General features: G+C 37.8%; 1 protein-coding gene across 1 annotated transcript in view; it reads right to left on the bottom strand.

The window, feature by feature from the left end:
* Nucleotides 1-25519, bottom strand: part of CHSY3 (chondroitin sulfate synthase 3) — a 266906-nt gene extending 241387 nt beyond the window's left edge. The window contains exons 1-2 of the mRNA XM_025432456.3: nt 24679-25519; nt 22016-22299 (exon numbers count right to left, since the gene is read on the bottom strand). Of these exons, the coding sequence (XP_025288241.1) occupies nt 22016-22299; nt 24679-25486 (1092 nt within the window). The 5' untranslated portion in view covers nt 25487-25519. The remainder of the gene's footprint in view (nt 1-22015; nt 22300-24678) is intronic.
* Nucleotides 25520-26404: the final 885 nt, after the last annotated feature.

Here is a 26404-nt window from a genome sequence, read left to right as displayed (position 1 = left end):
TTCTAGAATTTTCCACATACTGCTACTTCAGTTATCTTCTTATAAGGCTATGGTAATCATGAAACTTTACTGAGGAACATAGGACAGTGCCTACTGTTAAAATTCAAATAAATTATTCTATGTTGACTGGAAATATATCCACCATGTCTGCTTTTCATTCTCCCACATAAAAAAGCACTCTCAATTTCATTAAACAAAAGACTCACAGAATTTTACATATTAACCTATTCTTACCAAAAATAACAGAAAGCAATGTGGTATCTCCAAAGTCTTAATTTTACTGCAAATATAATTTATATATTGTAGTCCAGTAATGATTTATATTCCATTTTTATCTCATTCTTTTCACATTACATCCTAAGTATTTTTTATTTCATATTGTAAATGTAGCAAACCATTTTTAGTGACTACAAATCTGTTATATGGGTGCATAGTACTTTAACCACTTCCTTTACTGTTTAGGTTGTCTCATATGCCAAATACTTACATACAAATCTAATAATCTCTAGATTCCTTAGAATAAATGAAAGAAAGGAAAATTGCTAGGACAAAAGATAGATTACTTGTAACTAACATTGAAGAAACTTGAAGACAACTTTGAAATTTTAAGTATCCATTTCACATGAACATCAATAAAAAGTGCTAACTGGTATTGTTTAAGAGTTTCAAAAATCAGCATTTTCGAAAGGAATTAAATTACTAGATATGCCTTCTAAATTTTATAAATAAGAAGCTGATATCCTATATAAACACATTCAAAATCATTCTTCCAAAGATGTTTAGGATTATATGAAAGAAATCAGAAGTTAATGGTAAATATAGTTAGGGTCATGTGAATCCTATTCCATAGGTATATTTATTATCAACTATTTGTAGAATTTCAGCTGGTGTATACGTGCTTGAAATAATGGCTGAATGAATGAAGAAATTATCAATGACTTTAGTTGTGCCTACTTATTCTTACAAATAAAACTAAACAATATCAACTGGGATTATGTAAAGGCTGTTCTTAATAAATATAACACGAGGTATACTCTTCTATTAATCCCTTCCTTAGTTTTCTGAATTTACTAATTATGTGTAGAAGCTCGTTCTTAAAATGAAGTATTTCTTAAATTATATTCTCCCAATATTAGTTGAAAAACCATTGTGTATGTCCAAAGGAGAGGGTGGAGCAAGCATGGATGGCGACAGCTGTCACACTGACCAAACCTAACAGCCTGATGTGAATTTCAAAACATTCCTCATTCTGCCAGGAAACAGCCCTCCTCCTATTGCTTTCCACAAAATCACACTTTCATGGGATTGATGTTTCTCTGAGGCCTTCTAGACTAATGCTTACCCTGTAAGAGTTAGGACAAGATCTTTTCTGACTCCACTTTCAGCACTAACCCTCACTTGACAACTCATCAGCCATGTCATCTTTCAAGCACAGAGGAGGTTATTATAAGACACTTATCTTTATATTCTAGTTTATCCTCAGAGATTTTATTACTCTATGGTTCACAAAGCATTTTTCAGATATATATCCTATGTAAGTGTCACAATCCGGTTGGAAAAGCAGGGGATCTATTATTAGGTGGTTCTTTTATAGGTGGTTCAGAAAGGAAAGGTAATGAACCAGAGGATGTCAGAAATAATATAAAAACCTAGGTTTCCCAATTTCTAGGCCAGTTAGTATTCCACTGTCCCTCCTAACATTCTCTGGCCCATTTAGGTAAAAGTAATCTTATTGATTAAAATGCTATAAGTCATTTACCACCTTAGAACTAAATAAAACTCAATATTTTTTTCTTAAAAAGACTTTCCCTTGTTTAAATTGATATTAGTAATTCTGCCTCCAGACTGCTTTTAGATTTGAGTTGCAACATCAGTTCTTGCCAGAATTTCCAGGCTGCCAGGCTTCCCTGCAGACTTTAGACTTGCTGGCACCCCCACCCAATCATGTGAACCAATTCCTTAAAATATCTCTATCTCTAGATAGATAGGTAGATAGATAGATAGATAGATAGATAGATAGATAGATAGATAGATATAAGCAGCTAGCCATACATCCTGTTATTCTGTTTCTCCATAGATTTCTAATATAGGAGGTTAGATTTATTAACACCTATTCCCAAGTTCCTTCTCCTTAGTTTTTTTTTCTGCTATGGAAGCTAGAAGTACCAATTTACCCACCTCTCTTGCAGCCACAGATGGCTATGTGACATAATTCCAATCAAGGATATGTAGGCAGAAGTCCACGGGGGAGGACTTCCATCCCTGAAGAAAGGACTAAACTCATGCCAATAGAAAGTCTTTCCCCTTCCTACCTGAAACTAGAATCAGATACTTGAAAGTTCCTGAAATCTATAACCATGTAGACAGAAGCTAACATTCTAAGCAAAGGCAGAGCAAAAAAGACAGTAAAAGCATAGGACCATGATGATAATATATAGCACCTACTTAGTCGTGGCCTACTTACCTACACTTTTGGAAAACTGACAATTTCTTAGCCCCCAGGGATGGCTCCTTTTGAGACTACTACAGTGAGGATGATTCATCAATTCCACACTCACTTCCATTTTATTCATATTCTCATTCAGGTATCCTTTCTCCTAGCTACACTCTAATCCTTCAAGAGAAGTTTACATGCTTAGAACAATACACGCAATCTTATATTGGTAAGTGCTTGAAATACATTCACTCAGACATAGGCTGCTACTCTAATATTTCTACCGTATGACTTCATTTTGTTTAAACTCTAGAAATAACAGTACCATTTTAAAGCTATTATCTGCAGCACCATCTTTATTTTTCATACTCTGTCTAGAGCTAAGTATAAGGCTGGTACTCAACACAGGCCTACTTACTATGACAGTTCTAATAAAGATGGTAATAAGCCTATTTATCCTCAGGGATTTTCACAAGAATTTATTAACAGTTTAAGCCCACGAAAAAGGCACTCTTAGCAACTAATAAGTATGAACACTCATATTAAAAATCTCTAAAACTGTAAGGGTTCCTACAAAGTTTTAGCCTTTTGAAAAAACAGTATTTAACTATTTCTGAAATGTTTTCTCTATGTGTACACATTTCTGACAAGTAAATGACAAATCTTCATTCTCACATAAACCAATTAATAAGGAATATTTTAAAGATAAAATCCTGAGTTCTCAGCATATATCCCAATAAGTAAAATTCTATCATGATACATATGCCCATGTGTACTTTGTTCCTTCATAGTGAAGCAGAAAGAAACAATTTAGATAAAACTGACAGCCTACATTTTTATTTTCATTCTGAAGTAAAGTAAAATATACAATTTTCTGTTTCTACAGAAAATGAAAGCTTTATTGTGAGATATTTTTCCTATAAACACACATGTCAAGGACTAGAAGGACTGTACCTTCTGGTCCTTTTCATTCAGTCTTTATAGGTCTCTCCCAGAAAGATGAAATTCTATCTCCAGCAGGAAGGGATGTGGAAGGGATGCTAAAATTGATGGCAGCAGCTCTCCATTCGAGGTCTTTACTGTCTGACCTTTGCAGCCAACTTCTTTTCTTTCCAATTTCCCCCTATTGAACACATCTGAACTTGTTTATTCCAATCTGACAACATAGTTTTAAAATAAAAATGAAATTTCGTTCTCTGAATGTTTAGGCAGAATGTCAATGTAACGTAACAAGAAGAATATGGTCTTTGGAATCAAATGAACTAGAATTCAGAGCAAGACTCAAACAGCTCTTAGCTATGTGAACTTGGGCAAGTTACTCAACTGCTCTGAATGTGTTGCCCATGTGAACCCTAAGGCAAAGGACAGTTTCACTCACTTAATCCTCCTTATGACTCAGAAAAGTATGTGAAGGCATCCAGTACAGTGCTTTCTATATAACTAATGATCAGTAGTTATTTTTATAGCTACATGTCAACATAAATCAATCTGATGCTTTATTGTTATTATTTCAGGTACTCAAGTTAAAAAGCTTAGATAATTGTTCATCATATTAAAAAATACTAGACAGTTGCAGACATTTCCCAGCATAGTCTTTGTTCTTCATGAGATAAAGTAAAATGAGCAGAATCACACTAAGTTATAGTTCAGCATTTGCTTAAGTTGTCTACATTGCTTTTTACACTATCCTAAATCCATCCTTACCCTGGCTTCCATTTTCCCACAGGCTATTACCTTAACTGTTAGAAAGATGCAGACATTCAACTAAATCAAAAATAAGTAATTGTGCCCCAAACCCTAAGGTACCTAGAAATAAACCTAACCAAAGGGTGAAAGATCTGTACTCTTAAAAACTAGAGAACACTTATAAGAAGAAAATTGAAGAGGACACAAAGAAATGGGAAAACATTCCATGCTCATGGATTGAAAGACTGTTAAATGTCTATACTACCCAAGGCAATCAACACATATAATGCAGTCTCTATCAAAATAACACCAGCATGTTCACAGAGCTAGAACAAACAATCCTAGAATTTTTAATGGAACCACAAAAGCCTCCGAATAGCCAAAGCAATCCTAAAAAAGCAAAGCAAACCTGGAGGCATTACGATTCTGGACTTCAAGCTATATGACAAAGCTGTAACCAACAAGACAGTATAGTGGTGGCACAAAAACAGACAGATGCAGAGATTGATGGAACAGAATAGAGAGCCCAGAAATGAACCTACAACTGTATGGTCAAATAATCTTTGACAAAGCAGGGAAGAATATTGAATAGAAAAAAGACAATCTCTTTGACAAATGGTGCAGGGAAAACTGGATAGCCACATGCTAAAGAATGAGACTGGACCACTTCCTTACACCATAAACAAAAATAAATTCAAAATGGATGAAATATCTACATGTAAAAATCAAAATCCTAGAGGAGAACACAGGCAGCAACCTCCTGAGCTAGGCAGTAGTGATTTCTTACTGGACATGTACTGGAGGCAAGGGAAACAAAAGCAAAAATAAACTGTTGGGACTTCATCAAGATAAAAAGCTTCTGCACAGCAAAGGAAACAATAAAAGTAAAAGGCTGTTTATAGAATGGGAAAAGATATTTGTAAATGCCATATATTATAAAGGCTTAGTAACCAAAATCTATAAAGAACTTATGAAACTCAAAACCCAAAAAACAAATAATCCAGTATAGGGTAATACATGTAAATGACTTCAGATTTAATATCAAAAGAGAGAAGGAAGTCTCATTGTGGAGCCCAGAAGAAAGTGGGATCACATCTTTAAGGTGCTAGAGGGAAAAAAACCATAGACTCACAGTTCTATAGCCAATAAAAACATCCTTCAGGAATGAAGGTGAAGTAAAAACAGTCTCAGATGAAGGAAGACAAAAGAAATTCCTTGACAGTTGACCTGCTCTAAAATAACTGGTAAAAGTTCTTCAGAGAGAAGGGAAATGATACCAGAAGTTAACTTGAAATATCAGGAATGAAGGAGGATCAAAAGAAATGGTAAAATCTGGGTTAATTTAACATTCTATTATTTATTATTTGACATGCTCTTGGGTTCTTTAAAATATGTTTTATGGTTGAAAAAAATTGTAACGTTTTCTGAAATGAGAGTGGACCACTTTCTTGTATCACATGCAAAAGAAAATTCAAAACAGATGAAAGACATAAATATGAGACAGGAAACCATCAAAATCCTAGAGGGGAAGATAGGCAGTAACCTCTTTGACATCAGCTGTAGCAACTTCTTACTAGAGATGCCTCCTAAGGCAAGGAAAACAGAAGCAAAAATATATTGGGATTTAATCCAAATAAAAAGCAAGCTTCTTTGCACAGTGAAAGAAACAATGAACAAAACTAAAAGACAACCTATGGAACGGGAGAAGATATTTATAAATGACATATCTGATAAATGGTTAGTATCCAAAATATATCAAGAACTTCTAAAGCTCAACACCCAAAAAAACAAATAATCCAGTTTAAAAAAATGGGCATAAGACATGACTAGAGGGGGATCCCTGGGTAGCTCAGCAGTTTGGGGCCTGCCTTTGGCCCGGGGCCGGATCCTGGAGTCCCAGGATCGAGTCTCGCATTGGGCTCCGGGCATGGAGCCTGCTTCTCCTTCTGCCTGTGTCTCTGCCTCTCTCTCTCTCTGTCTATCATGAATAAATAAATAAATAAAATATTTTTTAAAAAGACATTACCAGACACTTTTGCAAAGTAGCCATCCAGATGACCAACAGACACATGAAAAGATGCTCAATATCACTCTTCCTCAGAAAATACAAATCAAAACTAAAATGAGATATCACCTTATACAAGTCAGAATGGCTAAAATCAACAACACAGGAAACAAGTGTTGGCAAAGATGCAGTGAAAGCAGAATGCTCTATTGTTGGGAATGCAAACAGTTGCAGCCATTCTAAGAAACAGTATATTTATTATTTTTCTTAAAAAGTTAAAAATACAACTACCCTGCAATGTAGCAACTGCACTACTAGATATTTACCCAAAGGATACAAAAATATGAATTTAAAAGGATATATGCACCCCAATGTTGAAAATGACATTATTAACACTAGGCAAATTATGGAAAGAGCCCAAATGCCCATCGACTAATAAGTGGATAAAGAAGATATTGTGCACATACATACATACATACACACAATGGAATACTACTTGGCCACAAAAAGAATGAAGTCCTGCCATTTGCAATGATGTGGACAGAGCTAGAGAGTATAATGCTAAGCAAAGTAAGTCAGTGAGAGAAAAACAAATACCATATGATTTCACTCTTATATGGAATTAAGAAACAAAATGAATGTAGGGGGGGGACAAAAGAAAGGAAAACCAAGAAATGGACCCTTAACTATAGGGAACAAACTATGGGTTACTTGAGGAAAGGTGGGGAGGTGGATGGGCTAAATAGGTGATGGGTATTAAGGAGGGCCCTTGTGATGAGCACTTGATTCTGTATGAAAGTGTTCTACACCTGAAACTAATATTACACCATATGTTAACTAACTGGAATTTAAATGAAAACTTGTAAAGAAAATAAAACACATAAAAAACAAAAGAAACATCTGATCAAAATAGCTCTACAAAATGATGCCAGGATTATGCACCAATTTTTTAAGCAGAAGAAAATCTATTAGATCCAGATCTAGATTAATTTTTAATTTGTCCACGCTAGATTAATTCTACTCTACAGAAAAAGCACAGCAAATGTACTAACAAAAAAGTATTTCACAATTCTCTATCATTCCAAAATCTATGACTAATAAATGTATGTACACTGGTCATGAGAATCATATACCGCTAAAATCACTCCTTATTCAACTTACCTAAGGGTTGTAGAAACTGGCTGGAAAACTAGATGTCACAAAGAATCATGCATGTAAATGGCATGTAAAGTGAAATTTAACACTAGTATGGAGAAATGGAAAACCAAAAATGGGATTCACCACTCAAATTCCTAAAAATATTTTTTTCACATAGTATTTTCAGTCACAGATTTTCTTTTGGACAAGGAATAAGGTGAAAGCAAGGGTTCTTTAAAAAATAAAAGTAAAATGGTTTACATAATCAGTAATTATCAGCATCATTACTTACATACTTTATACAACTGATCATTGCTATAAAATAAAACCTGGAGAGCAATGGAACAGATCTGCTTTCCAATATTACCAGACACAATTTACCACTATCAAAGCTGATAAAATCAATTTCACTCATTATTACTGTTTCAAGCAATTCTTCAAATGATGTACTTGGCAAAATTGAACTTTTTGTCTAATTAAAAAGGAGATTTAAGTTTTGTAAGCTTCGTATAGTTGGAAGGTATTTGCCAGGCTGGTTTTGGCATTTAGGAACGCAAAACCATGTGACCTTGTGTTTAAAGTATCAAAACTGAAAATAAGATGATGCATTTTCTCTCTTAATATAGCAATTTGGTTTTACATGAAAGGTGTAATCAAAATTCATACTGTGTCAATAACATTAGGCCAGTGTGGCTGTATTTGTTAGCTAAGGCATCATTTTTGAAACAGATTGGTTTTCTACAAAAAAAGGACCAAAAATTAAAATGTATTTAAATGAGGGTCTTACAGGACCTGATGAAAACACATTTATAGGGTGTGCTTCAAGCAATTCTGCTTTATTATAAAATATCATAATTATTTTATAATTATGTATATATTTGGTATTTCAATTAATACACTATCATTCATTATATTGCTTAACCTTCAAAAAACTAATTTATGGTATGCTGTGAAATGCTCTTTAAATGAAGAAACAGATCAATTCAAACGGATTATTTTTAAAATTAAGAATTAGACAATCTATATGTAGAATCTATATGTAGAATGGAGGGAATATATAAATATTATTGTAACAAATGTGTATAAGAACAAGAGTGATCATCAGTTACATGCTTACAATCAATAAAAGTAAACATTCACAAATACTACTATAAAATGTTTTGTCAGAAAAGCAAATACTAATTAACAAAGTTTATTTGATTACACTGGGTCTTTCTATAGACTTTTCAAAGTCAGCGTTCTCGCCATGATATGACTGACCACAATTTCTTAAGTCTTTAAAGTTATTTAATTAAAATGGGAAGCCAAAATAAGAAAAAGGTTAAACATGAGAAATGAAGAATTTTAAGCAGCTCTAAAAGAAACACATGAATCAATATAAGCAATTATATGGATAGGATATCAAGGATGATGGATTTATGAGATACATAATTAATCTAAGGTTATCCTGTTCTAAATCTATTTGTAAGCAAAGCACCTAAAATTCAATTAAGATACAAAAAAGACTATATGTTCATAAATCCTAAATTCCAGTTTCACAAAGGAAGATATGTATCTTAAAGGATTAAAACACTAAGCTAAAGCCATATCAGATAAAACTTTGTAACGTGATTTCTATATTGTATGAATGAATAATCATAACAAATGTCTTATAAATCTGCAATACATTGCTTTTCTAAAATTATCTAAATTTTCAAGGGAAATAAAAACAACTTTCGTCCACTGCTAAATAATATTGTATAATAAAGTTCCATGCTATATGCTTTAATGACCCAAAATTTGTTTGGTAATCCTATTGTAGAAAACTATACAATAACATAATATATTGCATATAAGATCTGGTAAATAAGGTATAAAAATGGAAGCCCAAATTTATAATTTGACATTTATTATGCTTTATGCCCAATATTCTCTTACTGGCTGCTTAGTAATAAAGCACTTCTATGCCTCCCTATTAAATGTGTCCTCAAGAGCTCATATGTTAATAAATTTACATATGTATATACAAATACACATTTACATTAAATAAATTATACATACGTAACATATAATACAGTAAATTTAATACATATTTTTCACACTAAACATTAATATTCAAGAAATATAAAATGTGTTATTTAAAATAATATAAAATAATACATATTTTATATTTCTAATTCTAAGTCAGTTGGAAAACATGCAACTTTTTTTTTTTTAAAGATTTTATTCATAAGAGACACAAAGAGAGAGGCAGAGACATAGGTAGAGGGAGAAGCAGGCTCCCTGCAGGGAGCCCCATGTTAGACTTGATCCCAGGATGCCAGGATCACACCCTGAGCCAACGGCAGACCCTCCACCACTGAGCCACCTAGGTGCTCCCAGCATGCAACTCTTGATCTCCAAATTTTCTGAGCTTAATGTTGGGTATAGAGATTAAAAAGGGCTAACCATTTGAGGAGTCTCTTACTCTTTTTAAAATTCTATTTATTTGGTTTTTCAGTTTTTGGTTTTCTTTGCACTTGTGATGAGCACTGGGTCTTATATGGATGTACTGAATCACTATATTGTATACCTGAAAGTAATACTACACCGCATGTTAACTGAAATTTGGATAAAAACTTTAAAAAAACAAATTTTTTATAGCTGTCTAGTAAAGGCGGGAATATGTATACTGATTGCAAGCTGTTGCACTGTCCATTTTCCTTTTGCTCTCACACTAGTGAAACAATATCTCTTAAAATAATAATTTAATTTTGTTTTGAACTACTACACAGCATTAAAATAAAAGAGAATGAAGGGCACCTGGGTGGCTCAGTCAGTTAAGGGCCTGACTCTTGATTTCTGCTCAGATCATGATCTCAGGGTTGTGATACCATGCCAGTGGCAGGCTCTGTGCTGAGCATGGAGCCTGCTTAAGATTCTCTCTCCCCCTCTGCCCCTCCTACCTTGTTCTCTCTCTCACTTCCTCCCTTTCTCAAAAAAAAAAAAAATTAAAGAGAATGAGGATTTTTTATAAGAATGAGATTAATGAGAATGAGGTAATGATATAAGAATAACTCCAAGAAATATTCTTCACTGAAAAAAGCAGCATTCACAGAAAAGCGTATAATATGCCACCTCTTGTGAAAAACACAACTTGCAGAGGTGGGGAATACTGTGCATGCATAGTCTGACATGCAAAAGAAACTCTGGAAAGATGAGTACACAGCTGATAGAGGGAAGGCCTCTCCAGACAGAAGGGGGACAGAAATTGAAAGAGCTTTTAACAGTATCTATTTTTATGCTTTGTTTTTGAACCATATTCTAAGTCCACTGGCTCCAATCACAAATAAAATTTAAATTTTTAAATAATTCAAAAACAAATTACTAATCTTAATAAATTAAATTCCAAGCAAACTTTTTAATCCTATGGCTATGGTACGAGTTTTCTTTTTACATTTTAAACAGTAACTGTTCACCCATGAATGAAGCTTGTGTAAAACAAATGCATTGGGATTCCTGGGTGGTGCAGGTGGTTGAGTCTCAAACTCTTGGTTTCAGCTCAGGTGATGATCTGGGTGTTGTGATATCAAGCCTGGTGTCAGGGTCTGCACTCAGTGCAGAGTCTGCTTAAGATTCTCCTTCTCCTTCTGCCCTTCCTGCTCATGTTCTTTCTCTCTCTCTCATCAATCAATCAATCTTTTTTAAAAATGCCTTTATGTAGTCTGATAATACTTACAATGGAGCCATACTCCTACCTGTCTAACCTAAGAAATTAACAGCTTTGTGGGCCTCACTTTTGTATTTACAAAGGACTTCAAAGCCAAACATGATGTCTGCCTCCATCTCTTACTGCTTTTCCTCTCTGATCTCCATTTTACTACTCTCCTGGCCCCTTCTTCAACTCTAGCTTCTGTTCTGCCTTTGGTGAGTTCTTGACTTGTCCCCTGATCGCTTTTGACTGGAAAGCTTCTCCCTCAGTTATCAGTATGGTTCAAATATCATTTTCTCAGTAAGGCTCACCTAACCACCCTATTTAAAATTACACATCCACTGTCCTGTATTCTTTACTCCCTCCTGTGGTAATTTACTGTCTTTCCCCTCCAGAAAACAAAACAGGGACTTTTGTCCATTTTTTTTTTCCAATTAGAAAAGTGCCAGGAATATTAGTTATTCAATAAGATTGGTTGAATCAACGAATAATGAACAAAACTCAATGTATCCAAAATAAAACTCAATTTTTCTCACCCTCTGCCCAGGCCTGAAATACACGAATCACCCACACTTAGTCTTCCTTTATTCTGGGTCTCTAGGAATAGCACTATCATCTGAATCCAAAACCAAGGAGTTACCTTAAACTCTCCATTCTACTCTACATGGAATCAAGCATCTACTTGTGTTAATTTTCTTTCTTCACTAGCTCTCAATGCCATCTCCTCACCTCTACTTCCACTATGACTCTTTCATCAAAATTCATCTCTTATTGGTGTGGTGCAATAATAGCATCCTGTTTTTTGTCACTATTTCTAGGGACAAAAGCCTCCATTCCATCCTTCCATGTTATACCCACTAACTGTGTAATCTGATCATGGTGTTTACTAATGAAAAACTCGTCAAAGCTACTCATTATTTATGGATCTGATTTTCCACTCTGACTACTCTTTACAATTGCCCAGAAAGATTTTTAACAATATTATGCAAAAGCTCCATTACTACTATAGTATCTAAACCAATGACATTTCCCCAGGTGATTCCAATAATCAGTGATCTACAAGGTATAATCTTAAACCTTTGAGGATGCTGTACAAGATCTTTCCTGAGTTCTACCAACAGCTATTGAGCGCCATTTCTCCTACTCTCAGATATGCTTGAAGTAAACACACTATTTGTCACCATGCTCTCCTTCGACCTTTGCCTTCCCCATGCATCCTGACTCACCTGGCAAGGTACCTATGCATGACTTCCAGTCTGAAGGAAGCACTGCATTTTGCTGTTTTCTTTGGGGACTTCTTTCCTTATAGTTCTGTTATATCCTATATTTTCCTCTATTCCATTAGTAGACTATAGCATGGACATGAAAATATTTGTTGAAAATGACTGGTAAAAACAAATTTACCCACATAAGTTTTTAAATAAGTTATTGTTTCTGGAATCAAACAGACACCATGATAGCTTTTTTCCTTTTGTGCTCCAATTCAACAATCACAGTTAAAGCAATCAAGTCAATGAAAATATCCCACCTATAATTTTAAGAACTCTATTATTATATATTACTCAAATGTATTACATAAAAAACAGTTATAAAAACTCAAGAATTGCATGGATTAAAAAGTACTTTTTTTCTAAGAATGTTTTAAAATCTATCTTTAATTTTTCTTTTATTAAAAAAAGAGTAATATATGAGCCATGAAAATCAGACCATAAGACAGCCTACAGTTGTGAGTGATGGCTTTAAATTTATGGTCTTAAAATCCACTCACTAACTCCTTGGAACAGATGAGTAACAGAAAGAAATGCAGAGTGCTGATTACTCTCCTATGATGTCCCCCAAAGTAAAACAAAAACAAAAGGTAATTTTTATGGAGTAATGAATAGACTGGATATTCGAATACAAAAAAGTCATTTAAAAAGTTATACAGAGCTCTAAACCCTAGAGCCACATTAGAATCACCTAGGGAGTTTTAAACATTACCCATATGACAAGACTCACCTGTAAGAGATTCTGAATATAATGGGTCAGGGATGGGTTCCAGCACCAGATTTTTTTTTTTTCAAAGTCCCCCAGGGGATTCAATTGTGCAGTCAGGCTAGGGAAGTACTGAATCAGCATGTTCCCTGTTACAGCAAAGCCCATCTTTCAAAAAGCAATTGCAATAAACCCTTTCCAATCAACGTTATCTCTTTCCCATGAGGGAAAACAGAATATGAACATTGTAAACTGGAAAACATTAATAGTAGTTAAGAGTTATACAGGACTTATATGAAGCATTATTCTAAGGGCTTCTAATACATTGACCTTTTTATGCCTCACAATGGCTCTGTAAAGCTGGCACTATGTTATGCCATTCTGCTTCTACGAAAATAGCTAACAGTTGCAGAATACTTAACACTGCCAGGCATTATTCTGAGTGCTGTTATATACATTGATTCATCTAATCTTCACAACTGTTCTATGAGGTAGGTACTGCGATTGTAACGATTTGATAGAAAGGCACAGAGAAACTAAATTACTGTCTAGCGCTTTACAGCTAGTGAATGGTAGAGCTGGGATTTGAAGCCAAGTATTCTAGCTCTAGATTTTATTAAAAACCAAAATCCTACTGACCTGTGCTCTACGAAAGGCACAAAATATATTAATACACAATAAAATCACTACACGTCTTTATCTTACTCATCTTCAGGAAATATTAACACTAATGTGAGAGGAAAAAAGAAGGATCATGTGATCCCAGTTCCAAAACAGGCATCACTGGTGAACCCAACTGGAGCTTTTATGACTTAGAATGAAAAAGAATTTAGAAGGATGACAAAGATGGGAAACCCAACTCTAGAAGACATGAAAGCAAGAGACTGGTTAGAAGCCAGGCCCCTCCTCCTTGTGAGCTCCATGAAGACAAGGAAGGTCTATGTTTGCTCACTGCTGACAGTGCTCAATAAATACATATAAGCAAATGAAATCAGCTAGCTACAGAAGATGTGAGACAACTGAATTCAAAGCAGGCTTTTTATCTTAACGCTGTATTTTTCTCATATTTCACAATACCCATAATGTATACCTTTATTCTATATAAAACTTATTTCTGTATAATAGATTATATTAGAATATACTTTTTTATTCAAATGTTGATCTTTCGACATTTTAATTTGTGTATGCAAATTTTACCATAAAATTAATTGATATTATATAAAAACTTAACAATTATATTCATATAATTTTTTAAAAGATTTTATTTATTCATGAGAGACACACAGAGAGAGAGAGGCAGAGACACAGGCAGAGGAAGAAGCAGGCTCCCCACAGGGAGCCTGATGCAAGACTCTATCTCTAGGGAAAACAACCTGAGCTAAAGGCAGACATTCAACCACTCAGCCAACTGGGTGCCCTTATATTTATAGAATGTATATAATTATTATATGATAAATTATTAATTAAAATAGACATTTCTAATAATCAACTCAATAGCTATGTAACCACATTGCTAATTCTAGGCCAAGTTGTTAGGAATTCTCTTGGGCCTGACTCTGTGCTCCTCAGATGGGATGGCCATTGGGTTTCTGACGTGGTTTGACTTCTTCATTTGTAGCTGGTGTCTCTATCATCCTCTTGATGAACAAAACACAATCATATATCTATTCTTAACCAATGACACAACAGATGCACTCTGGGTTCTCACCAGACAACATGCATAATTCAAATTTCCTGTTGGCCAACCTAATGTACAACATCTTAGTGAGAAGTAATATCCATTTTAAAATTTTAAAATAAAATCAAGTAAGTCACCAGACAATGATGCACCTGAACATAACTGCATTGTTTCTTTTTTTTTTTTAAGATTTTATTTATTTATTCATGAGAGACACAGAGAGAGAGAGAGAGAGAGAGAGAGAGAGAGGCAGAGACACAGGCAGAGGGAGAAGCAGGCTCCATGCATGGAGCCCGACGTGGGACTCGATTCCAGGTCTCCAGGATCATGCCCTGGGCTGAAGGGAGCACTAAACTGCTGAGCCACCCCGACTGCCCAACTGCATTGTTTCCAAGTAGAACTCCTTCAGTAGAACTGCCCTTCTGTGTTGCATTCCTGGTTTATGTTGAGGAGATTAATAAGAAACATGGAAGTAAATCATCCTATTATACTCACAGACGTGGTGCTGAGTGTTGTAATCCCTCAGAGCCCCTCTCTGTTCAATGGGAAAGATTTCTTTCAGATCTCAATATTTAGATAAGTTAGTGTTCTCTTTAATACCAGCTAAAAAGGAGCCTAAAATATTTTTAATATCATTTTTCTTAATTTTTACATCTTTGTTTTTCCATTATTTCTCCACATATTAATTTTATTGTATATTACTTTTATTAATATGTATCTATTTTTAAAACTCTTTTTAAGGTACTGATGCTCTATAAATAATTAGGGCTAAAAATAAAGAATAAAACTGAAAGACACAATGAAAAATTCATGTACTATGGGTGGTAAAGAATGAGAGACACAGCTTTCAAAATTATGAGTGATGAGTAGGAATTTTAGAATATCAAGGAGTTAAGAAATCCATTTCATTGATTAGTTAGCTCCAAAACAATGCTTACAGATTTTTTAATACTATTTTGACCAGTTAATTAGAATTTATAATATATTTATTTTACTATAAAGTCCAACACCTTTGCAAAACAGGGTAACCTTAAATAAATGTCATGATTCAAAATGATTTCTAAGTGGTTAAGCCTTAACTAGAGTGTTAATAGTTAGGATAGTGATTGAACACAACGTTAGAATTCTGAAGAACTGCAACCCCCCAACTGTTCAGTTTACTGAGATTTTCTTACTGTTTAATATCAAATAATGACCCAGATGCCTGAAGATACTGATTTTTTTTATTTTAATGAAGTTCCTGTTTAGCTCCAATATCCCATTATTAAAAGGTACACCTTTATGCAAAACAAGGAACATGCTATAATCAAAGTAAAATGTCGTATTAGTTATATGACTGAATACATCTCTTTGTATAATGAGCACTAATTTACTAGATAGAAAAAAGAGTGAAGTAAATGTTTTACAAAATATAGGTTTTTGGAGATCAAGACAAAAGAAGTAGAAGTAAAAAACTGACTTGGAATTTCTTCAGGAATTTAGTATATTTGTGATCAATTTAGGAAGAATATTCAAAGTTTTTAAACTAAAATTAATATTTATGTTATCGCAGAACTTATTTCAAAATTGTGTGGAGGCATCTACCTAACTATTTTTCACAACTTGTAGGAATCATCTTCTTGTAAAGCACATACTGTCACAATTCAGGTGATAAGGCATCAGTTAACAATAAAAATAAACTAGCTACGACTACAAAATATGAAAAACCATACCTTGTTTCTCCTTCAACCTGGAATGCAATTTCATTTTGTACAAGGTTGAAAACAATGTGGCAGAAAAGAAACTGCATAAAATCAATGCATGATGATTTCATGTGACAAGTGGAATGGGGGTGGGAAGAGTAGGTGTGAGAAGCTTACTGCTTTTAGTTAAAAACTAAACTGTGACTGAATAAGAACCAAGAAAAGAAGTTTGAAAAACTGAATTTTAGATCAAAATCCCCACTTATGCTTTTCCATACATATTAATATACTTTAGGGGCATCAACCATGTTCATGATACAGCAAAATTAGCATTACAGAGGAATGAAGCCCATAAGTAATAGCAAGATGCTAAGAAGGATGTGCAACAGTCCTTTACGAATGGCATAGATATTTTAACCTTAATGGTTATGTTATGAAGAAGTTATATATAGTTAAGGTTTTTATGGTGTAGCTCTCTGGTATTACAAGCCCAGAGAAACACTTTCAGAACATATCCTTTTGTGAAATAATGGAATCTTCTAGGGTGTTTATAGCCTTTAGGGGGCCAAGATTAGACATAAGACATTCTGGCTTGAAATTAACTCTTTAAGGAATCTAATAAAAAACCTGTTTAGTCATAAGAAATGGTTTTTTAAACCCATAGAGAAATATTTTTTATCAACAAAGAGCTACATTTTATTTGAAACAACATTTAATTGAATGAAATAAAGATATATATGTTCTCTGGCTCCATTAAGTATAAACATTAAAAAGATAAATACACGCTATTCCAAAGATAAGTCTTAGACTATGAAACGTAAAACTCCCTCACAGGGAGAGAAAGAATCATTGAAATTAAAATCACTTTAATGCTTGAATATAAAAGATCTTACTGAAACAAAAACCAAAGAAACACAACTTCCAATTCTGCTAAGACACGGGCTGAAAGTGAATTGTTTAAACTTTTTCCTTTAACAGCAGGGACTTTCTAAGTACTAAAAAACATACCTAAAACAAAGAAAGTTTAACTATTCTAATGATATACAAATTCTAACAGCCAAGGTGAAAAAAAATAATTCTTCTGTAAATTACAGTATTTAAAATACACATCTCATTCTCACTAGAAGATCAGTTCATTTTCTAGAGACTATTTTAATAAAAATTTCAACATGTGGATTATCTGTCTCAAAATATCAGGACTCTATGTATACCTGGGCCAGGCAGTTAGAAAAAACATGCAAGGAGAGCTTGGTGTTAGAAACAGGACCTGAAGGAGACTAAAGACCGTCTGTCTCTACTAAAGGCATCAAAAAACAAAAACAGAAAACCTTAAAACACTCTATGAGCCAAACAATGTTTAAGAGCCATATGCAGCCTCCCAAGCTGCCAGATTGTAGCTCAGATAACTAGGAAAACAGTAGCTAAGACAGAGCTCTACCAAAAAAGTCAGTAGATGCCAATAAATTCTCACACTCACAGAGTGAATAAAATAGAATGATTTCTCACGAACATGCTTCAGTTAGTAATCTTTACTTAAACAATTTGAGGTATAAATGAGCACAAAAGCAACCCATCAAGTGTGTTGATTAACATCTGCCATATGTCCTTAGAATCTAGATGTTTCTCCCTCCAAGCAGCAAAGGGAGAATTCCTAATTTTGACTGTCCAATGGTCTCAGGCACACAGAGAACCAATCCACCTGAGGCTCACCAGCAACCAAAGGCCTTTTAACTCAGAAGAGGTCAAGGGACTCTTGGGCCCTAAGTATGATCTTGGCACACATCACATGATCTCTTGCAATACTGGGATTGGCCAACAAAGCACGTTAATTTAATGAGAACTTGATGAAAAGCAGAGCATACCAAAATGCATTTGTAATCTATTTTATATATCATTAAATATAGAAGGAAAAAAGTACAAGGGAAGGAGATGGTAGAGAGAGAAACAAAGCAAGAAGCTCATGGGTAAGACATATTATCCCAGACTACCAGGACCTTACCCTGGTAGGAAGTGAAGCTATCATTTCCTGAAAAAGTGAGCAGCAACATCAGAATGAGGTTCTACATACTAGAAAGAAAAGCTCCTGGGTATTCATATAAATTGACTGCAGAATGAGATACTACTAACTTCCTTTCCTTCTGAAAATTCCAGAGAAAATCAGAAAAAAAAAAAAAAGCCATTGTTGTGCCAACTGATCTAGAAATGTATGCTTTAATTTTTTTTTAACAGAGAGTCTGATCTATTTGGGATTCCTTAAATATGTATATTAGATAATCACTTGTTAAATAATACTTTCTGCATTATCTCCTTAAGATAAGCTATTAATATGGTGGTCAAAGACTGAAGCAAATATTTGTAATGCATCATTTAAATATACAAACTTCCATGTTTTATAATAAGTTCTACTGACATTGGATTCCCTATACTACTACAGTACCAAAACATTGGTTTCTTGTTCTTTGCCAAAAAAGCGTAAACTTGGACTCTTTAACCGAAAAGAATTCAGTTTATTTTTAGTTTGACTCTTTTGATATAGATAAATCACTCATTATTAATACTTACTAAATGAAATAGAATACCGATGAATCCATATTATACATAATATAGTACACGATCTATTCAGCAACAGTATGACAATAACTAACATCTACTGACAATTTACGAGGTGCCAAACACTGTATTAAGGGCTTTACATAGATCATTTTGCCATTTCACTTAATCTCCAACAGTAGATACTGTTACAATCTCTAATATCAGTTGAATTAAACAAGGCTCAAAGAAGTAATTTATAAAAGGCAACAGAAAAAAAAAAGGCAACAGAACTCAAACCAAGTTCAAGTTTACCCTCTCTTTTTCTCAATTATGCTTAATTGTAAATACAAAGAAAGTACACTTTCACTGAGCAGTAAAGAATTCTAGAAGATTCCATGGTTTTATAAAAAAAAACATAATTTATAATAAAGAAAAGCTACATTGTCTATATAGTTTAATAGATTTGTCCAATTCTCTTCGTGAAAGATTTGCAAGTCTGTTCACCACTTTTAAGAGATAAAAATCAATCATGAATGTTTCATATATTCAAACTCAAAAAATCGTGGATTGTGCTCTTAACTCTGCTTGAACTTTTACTAGGAGAAAAAGCCAAACAGAATCCTGATATCCATAAAAGAGATAAAGGAAATTTAAGATTTTAAGAGAATTCCACCACAGATGGTTCTTTCAAAAGAAATATGAAAGCAAAGTTAAGGATCAATTTCATAACTTGTTATATGACCAGATACAAAAATCTCACCTTTGCTGAGGATGCCAATGCACAGTAGAATAGATTACTTTTCCCATATAATGTGAACAGTAGCAGAGAATGGACATGATCTGAACTAACCTAAAATCCAAACTGGAAACCCCTAGTTTGACTGTGATCCAATTGACCTAATCAGGTGTCTCATTAACAAAGAACACCTTTGTTTGGCTGTGATCCAATTGACCTAATCAGGTGTCTCAAAACGGAGAACAACATCCTAATATTAAAATGTTGAAATTACAACTTAATTGTGTATTTATCTTTACTGAATGTATTAACAGATATTGTTTAATATGTCCCCTGGTAATGGAAATTTTCCATCATTCCTTTAAATAAGACTTTGAGACTTTGTATTACCAAATTGATGCCTCCTTTAAAATAAATACTGTTTAAATACTCTTTAAAAACTGAAATTCCAAAACAAAACTATACAACTGTTTAGCAAAACAAAGTGAATAGCACAACTTCAGAAAAAAAGTATTTTCTACTGGCAGGAAAAACGGTAGAAATGATTTTCCACATACAGATTGTGAAGTCAGTGATGTCCTAGTATGAGTCCAAAATAAAATGTATTTTGAAAATTTAATGAATATATTGTGATCATGAAGTTACATCTTGTAAGATTTGGAATCCCTTGGCTTATCTATTCTTTTATGTCAGTTTATGATAAGATGTAAAATTCCACTTATTCTAACATAGAGTATGCACATCTACGAGAATTCCCATCCATTTTAATCAGAACAAATGCCTATTTTAAAAATAAATATTAAGTCAATTCTTCGGCACATAGGTTACCTGAGCATATTTTACTCTCTTGGAATATAAATGAGTACATGGCTAGGTGAAGACTATGCTTTCATAGCATAATCAATGAAAACATGAGGGGAAGGACATTTAAACAAAAGGTCTGTTAAAACTTTCTATGTGATATTAAGCCAATAAAGTATCAGATAAAACACAATAAACTCCCACCTTTATTTTTAAATATGGTTAATTTTGTTTAATCATCCACACAGAACAAATGTCTCCAAAATATCTTCATACAAACAAAATCAACCTAATGTGTTTTCTATACTACTTATTTTTTGCCTTCTAGTTAGTTTTACATTACATGGAGAAACACAAATATGTTTCAATAAGTTTATTCTAAAATACCTATTTTTAACTATAATGTTCTTGCATATATTTTATTCTACAGGGTAGTCATAGTTTTACAAAAAAAATTTACTCTCTTATCATACCAAAGGAATGAGGTATATAATATTTTAAATTTGCATAGTATGTAATCCAAATAAATGGTTGCTGATAATTTTTACTTTCTATAATAAATAGAAGAAATATTCCCCCAAAGTATAAATACCATAAAGTAAAAAAATTAAAGTGGGATTACACTTCCAAAAGAAGAGTGAATAGGACTGCACAATCTTGAGGTATCGTGACTTCACAAGGAACATATTTTTATGTTTCTTCTGTACCAGGAGACATGAAAAATTTGAAAAGATAAATAAGTTAAGTTGTAATTTACAAATGTGTGCATTGGGTAGCTGAAGTGTATCAAACCCCAAATACTTAAAAACCAAACTATTGGAAAGTGCAATACACTATTTAAATGTTAAATCCAATTTTTACTAAGATTATCTTTTAGGAAAACTAATTTAAATAAAATTATATTTCATTTCAAAACAAATTTCTGAAGGAAAAAAAAAATCCCAGGTATTTCATAAAGCTAATTATCACAATAAAAGAACAGTTCATAAAGGATGATCTAAGTAATAGCTGCTGTTCAGGAAATGGAGTAAGAGCAGACAGAGACCAATTTTAAGCAATCAATCATAATATTAAAGTTACTTAACATCATCATAACTACTTCTGTTTTCCCAGGGAAGTAATTCCCTTTATTTTGTGAATAAATCTATCATAAATGATATATAATGAGTTAACTTTTCCTACACTTTAAAAAAACAGCATGTTAAATTTCCACATGAAAATCTTTCAAGAAAGAATTTTCAGATTTTAACTATTTGGAAACAAAGAGATGTGATTATATACCTAACCAAAACAACAACAGCAACAACCAACCAAGTACCAAATGCTAAAGGCAGTAACAACCCGAGAGAATGAAATCAGTCCTCTTGTTAGAGACCGGAAATGGATAAGCATGTATGTAAACACCAGAAAATCAAATAGATGGAAAGTAGCATCTTCCAAAGGTGTGACCATTTATATAGGCTGCTACTTAAAGCTGAGGGTCATGCTAAAATACTTCAATCGGTCTCAGCCCTGTGAAGAAAGTTGTCTTCCACAACCACTCTTGTGTCCATTCCTGGCTGCTTCTATCATTTTCAAGCAAATAAAAAGATACTGAGAAATTAAACAAAATCACTGCCCCAGATTATGAATTGGCATGCACCTGTAACACATGAACATTTTCATCACAGACTGTCTTACCTCATAAGACCATACACACTGAGTCCCGCCGAAGCGTCGAACACATCTTCCTACTTCGACGTCCTCATGAGTGGTGTACATTTCTCTGAGGCATTCACCAATATGCGGCACCATCCTCCTGAGAACCTCTCGGCTGAAGATCATGCCAGGTCCCCCCATACAGAAGTTCTCTCCAGGCTCCAGCCCCAATTTTCCAAGTTCTTCAATATTTCCCAGGCCAGTCTGACCCAGGTAGAGAGGCTTGCTGCTATTCAGTGATCGAAGAAACTCTTCTAACTTATCACCTACAAAGAGAAAGGCAACAGTCACTCCTTTTCCTCATTTCATAATTATTTAGAATGTACAAAGTAAGAGAAAGAACTTCAACACTCCCCGAAAGTCACACTACAATTGAAAAAAATACCTCTTTGAATATTCTATTATTTTAAAACTACTAATTTTCAGTTACTAATTAAATCATAATGGAATGTTATCAATCTTTTAATCAAGGTCACTGATAAGCCTTAAGAAGTCTAACAACAGTCAGACTTTGTTTTGTAAAAGGTGAGCTAATGACAAGAATAATGACGAATTTCTTAACATATATTTGAAGTAATGATAATTTTTTCAGAAAACAATGTTATATTTAGTATTGACTGACAGACTGTTGATATTCAATAAATATTTTTTCCCTGATAATTGACTTAGTTGCGTTTTTGTCCTTAACTTCACATTACTGAACAGTCACATATATATACCCAAAAGCTGAGAGAGGATATTAAAGTCTCTTGGAATTTAACTTTGGAAAACATCTTTTCAGAAAAAATAAATATTTGTTAAAAATTAAATAACTTACAGTACCTAAGTTCATCAAGAAAAACTATTAAACTATTTAAAAGTAAAACTCTGTAGCTAAAGCAGTTTGAAGACATTAGGCATTCTACAAAGTGATACAATGAGGTAGTCACCTTCTTTATATTCCCAGTCAGCATCTTTAACTATCATTTTTTTTGATGAGCCTGGCACTTGAAGTCATTTATCTTGATTCCATGCCTCACCCCTTGGATCTCAATGAGTTTGGGCTATTATTGGGTTCTTAATACAAAATACATTTCATTCTTAATAGAAATGGAAAGACTACGGCACTTCAGTGTTCTGAAGGACAGTCTTTCAAAGCATTGAGAGAAATGACAGAAGTAGCTGCTGTTAATGCATTTTAGAAATACTCTGCAAAGTATGGCAAACTCCTGCCAGGAAGCCTTTGTGATTTTAATGAGGCACAGAAGAGAAGGGGGCTACACAATAAAGGATTTATCGCTTACAAATATAGATATCTGTACATATGAAATCTATAAAAGTGTTTTCATTAGAAATGCAATCATTTATTTTTATATCGAATTATCAATGGAATGACTTCACTCTTCCCAATCTCACCCCAAGAAATCCCTAGTTACTACTCTACACCCACTCCCTGAGCCAAAATGTAACAGATCTTAGATCTTGTTCGTTTTCCCTTGAATCAGGTGAAAGACTACCTAGATCAGGAGAAAGCAATGAGGCTACAAGAGAGGTAGGTATACGCTAGGAAGGGCTGCCTCCCTTTGACCAATCCATCTCTATCTCCGCTACGGGCAGGACTGGAAAGATTTACTCCGGCTCTTAGGAACTCGTCTATGCTGAGTTTAGAAATCTCTGGCCAAAGCCACCCACACCCAGGGTGAAGGACCGCGCCTCTTTCAAAACTGACAAAGTTTTCTCCTGCTGTGGCTGTGCGTGGTTTTGGAAAGGACTTCCAGGCTCCGCTCATCGCCGCAGCCACCGAAACAGATTGGAAAGGATCCACACTAGTGTATATACAGCCTGGAGCTCCTGGGATCTGGAGAGTTCAACGAGCGCTGTCCCCTTCTCCACCGCCAATTTCTAAAGACACATTCATCTCCTCGGGGTTTTACAGAGGTGCGGCGGGGGGCGGGGGGGGGGGGGCGTGGTGGTGGCAGCGGCTGGAGGGAGGGGAGCGCTGGAGCGGTGTGGGGGTGCTCAAGGACTCCCAGGGCGTGGTGGGTCGCGACAGAGGGAAGGAAACGCACAGGAAACGGTCCGGAACAGCGAGAAATGATGCCTTAATCTCACCAGCTCCTAAACTGCGCTAGGTCCAAAGAAGACAAAAGGACTGTAGGCTACAGCCAGCACACCCTCTCCAGACAGGCTCTCGCCCGCGCGCCCGGTCTTCCTTTCCATCACCGAGGACACGCCCCTCTGGACAGATTTGGGAAACTACTCCCACCCGGGGCTGTCCGAGCAGGACAGCGTGGGACTAGCCTTTGGCTAAGGCTGAAGTCCCCTGCCACACCGCTCTCCCACACAGTGCAGGGTAGGGGCAAGCGCTGGGCGGAGGCGAGCACAGCAAGAGTGAGGAGGGCGAATAAAGCCGGTCAGGTGTGAGGGGGGGTCCAGACCGCAGGAGGGAAGGAGGAGTGGACGAGGGATGGTGGGCGGGGGCGGGGGCGGGGGCGGGGAGGACGGCAGGCCGGGGGCTGCAGGAGCCCCGAGCAGAGCACGTGCCGACGAGCAGCAGAGAGGGGCTGGGCCGGGGCCGGGGCCCGGGCCGGCTGCAGAGAAACGGGGGAAGGGGGGCGCGGGAGAGGAGGGGCGGGCAGGCGGGACAGCTGGCGCTGGGAGGTCACCTTTGATGTAGACGTCGTCGTCGGCGCGCATAAACCACTCATACTTGTCCAGGTAGTGGTCGTGCATGTACTTGATCATCATGAAGGACTTTTTCTGGGGAGGGTAGGAGTCGTCCACCCCCGGGAGCGCGATGACAGGCAAGGGTGGCGGGGGCTGGCTCGCGCCCGCGTTCGGGGACTGCTCACTGGAAAAAAACTCCACGCGGCCGGGGATGAAGCGCGCCCAGGTCCGCTGCGCCGCCAGCGCGCGGCTGCCCAGGTACTTCTGCGCGGTCATCACTCCCACGTACAGGAAATCCCGGGGTCGGGAGCTCGGGGCGGCGGCGCCCCCGTCCCCACTGCCGTTGTGGTTACTCCCCGGCCGGCCGCTTCTCCGCGGCCCAGCCGCGCCCCCGTCCTCCTCCTCGGGGTCCCCTTCGGCCACGGGGGCGCCTGGCAGCCCCGTTGCGCCCTCGGGCTCGCGTCCTCGCCGCCGCTGCTGCAGCGGGGCTGGCTGTTGCCAGGGGCTGCTCCGGAAACTGGTCACCCCGGGCGCTGCCTCGGGCAGCGGCGGCCCCGGGAGCTCCGGGCGCGCGGGGGGCGCCGACTGCTCCGGCCGCGGCCGGGGCTGAGGTTGGGGGAGCGGCTGCTGCGCGCCGGCGCCGGGGCCCGCGGCCGAGCGGCCGTAGTAGGAGCAGAGGCTGGAGCCGCGTCTCTTCCTCTCGCTCAGCTCCGCCACCCTGGGGGCGATGAGCCAGGACGCGGCGGTGAAGCCCAGCACGAGCCCCAGCGCCACGCTCATCCACGGGCGGCGGGAGCGCACGGCCATCGCGACTGCCCGCGGCGCGGGCGCTGGCCCAGCGGCTGTGGCGCTGCGCGCGGGTCCCCCCGCTGACACCCGCCCCTCCTCCGCCTCGGCGCCCCCAGCCGGGGCCGCTGCCCGCAGCCGAGGCGCCGACGCCTGCTCCCGCTCCCGCTCCCGCTCCGGCTCCGGCTCCGGCTCCCGCTCCCGCTCCCGCTCCGGCTCCGCGTCGGAGCGCTCCGGGCTGCAGTTGCCGGCTGCGCTCCCCGCTCCGCTCTGGGTCCCGGCTCCGAGCGAGGGTCGGGAGTGAAACTTCTCCCGGCGGCGGCGGCGGCGGCGGCGGCGGCGGCGAGAGGAGCTGCAGCAGGAGGAGGTGGAGCGGCGGCGGCGGCGGCGGCGGCAACGCGTCCGCTCCTAGGCTGCCACCCTGTCACTGGCGCGCCTGGTCCCTCCCTCCTCCCTCCTTCCCGAGCCCCCGCCCTCGCTCCCCGCCTCCCGCTCCCCCCGCCCCCCACAACCCCGCCGCCCGGCCGGGGACCGGCCCCGAGCAGGAGCGCGAGCAGCGCCGCCGGCAGCCCGCGAGCCGCGCGAGCCGCGCCGTGTCCCCGTCACCCGCCCTCGGACGCCCCCCGTCCGCGCCGCGGCCCGGAGCCGCCTCCTCTCCGGAAGGAAACGATCCGGGTCGGGCCGCCTCCGGCTCCCAGCGCCGACGCCCCCTCGTCCCTCCGCCCACGGCCCGAGCTCTCCGTCCCATTTCCCGTCCCGTCCCGCCCCCTGCCCGCCTCGCTGCACCCGCGTCCGGGGGCTGCGCGGCCCTGCTCCCGGCGCGCCGGCCCCACTGACCTCATCGGCGGAGCTCGGGTCCCCGAGCCCCCGGCGGGCGCCCGCAGCTGCCGCCCGCGCGCCTCCCCGGCCCGCAGCGGGTCCCGGCCCGGCGTGACCCTT

The sequence above is a fragment of the Canis lupus genome, chromosome 11, assembly GCF_003254725.2.
Source record: "Canis lupus dingo isolate Sandy chromosome 11, ASM325472v2, whole genome shotgun sequence".
In the NCBI taxonomy this organism is placed as follows: domain Eukaryota; kingdom Metazoa; phylum Chordata; class Mammalia; order Carnivora; family Canidae; genus Canis; species Canis lupus.
Note: the sequence above shows the minus strand (reverse complement) of the source record. Positions and strands in the feature narration are given on the sequence as shown.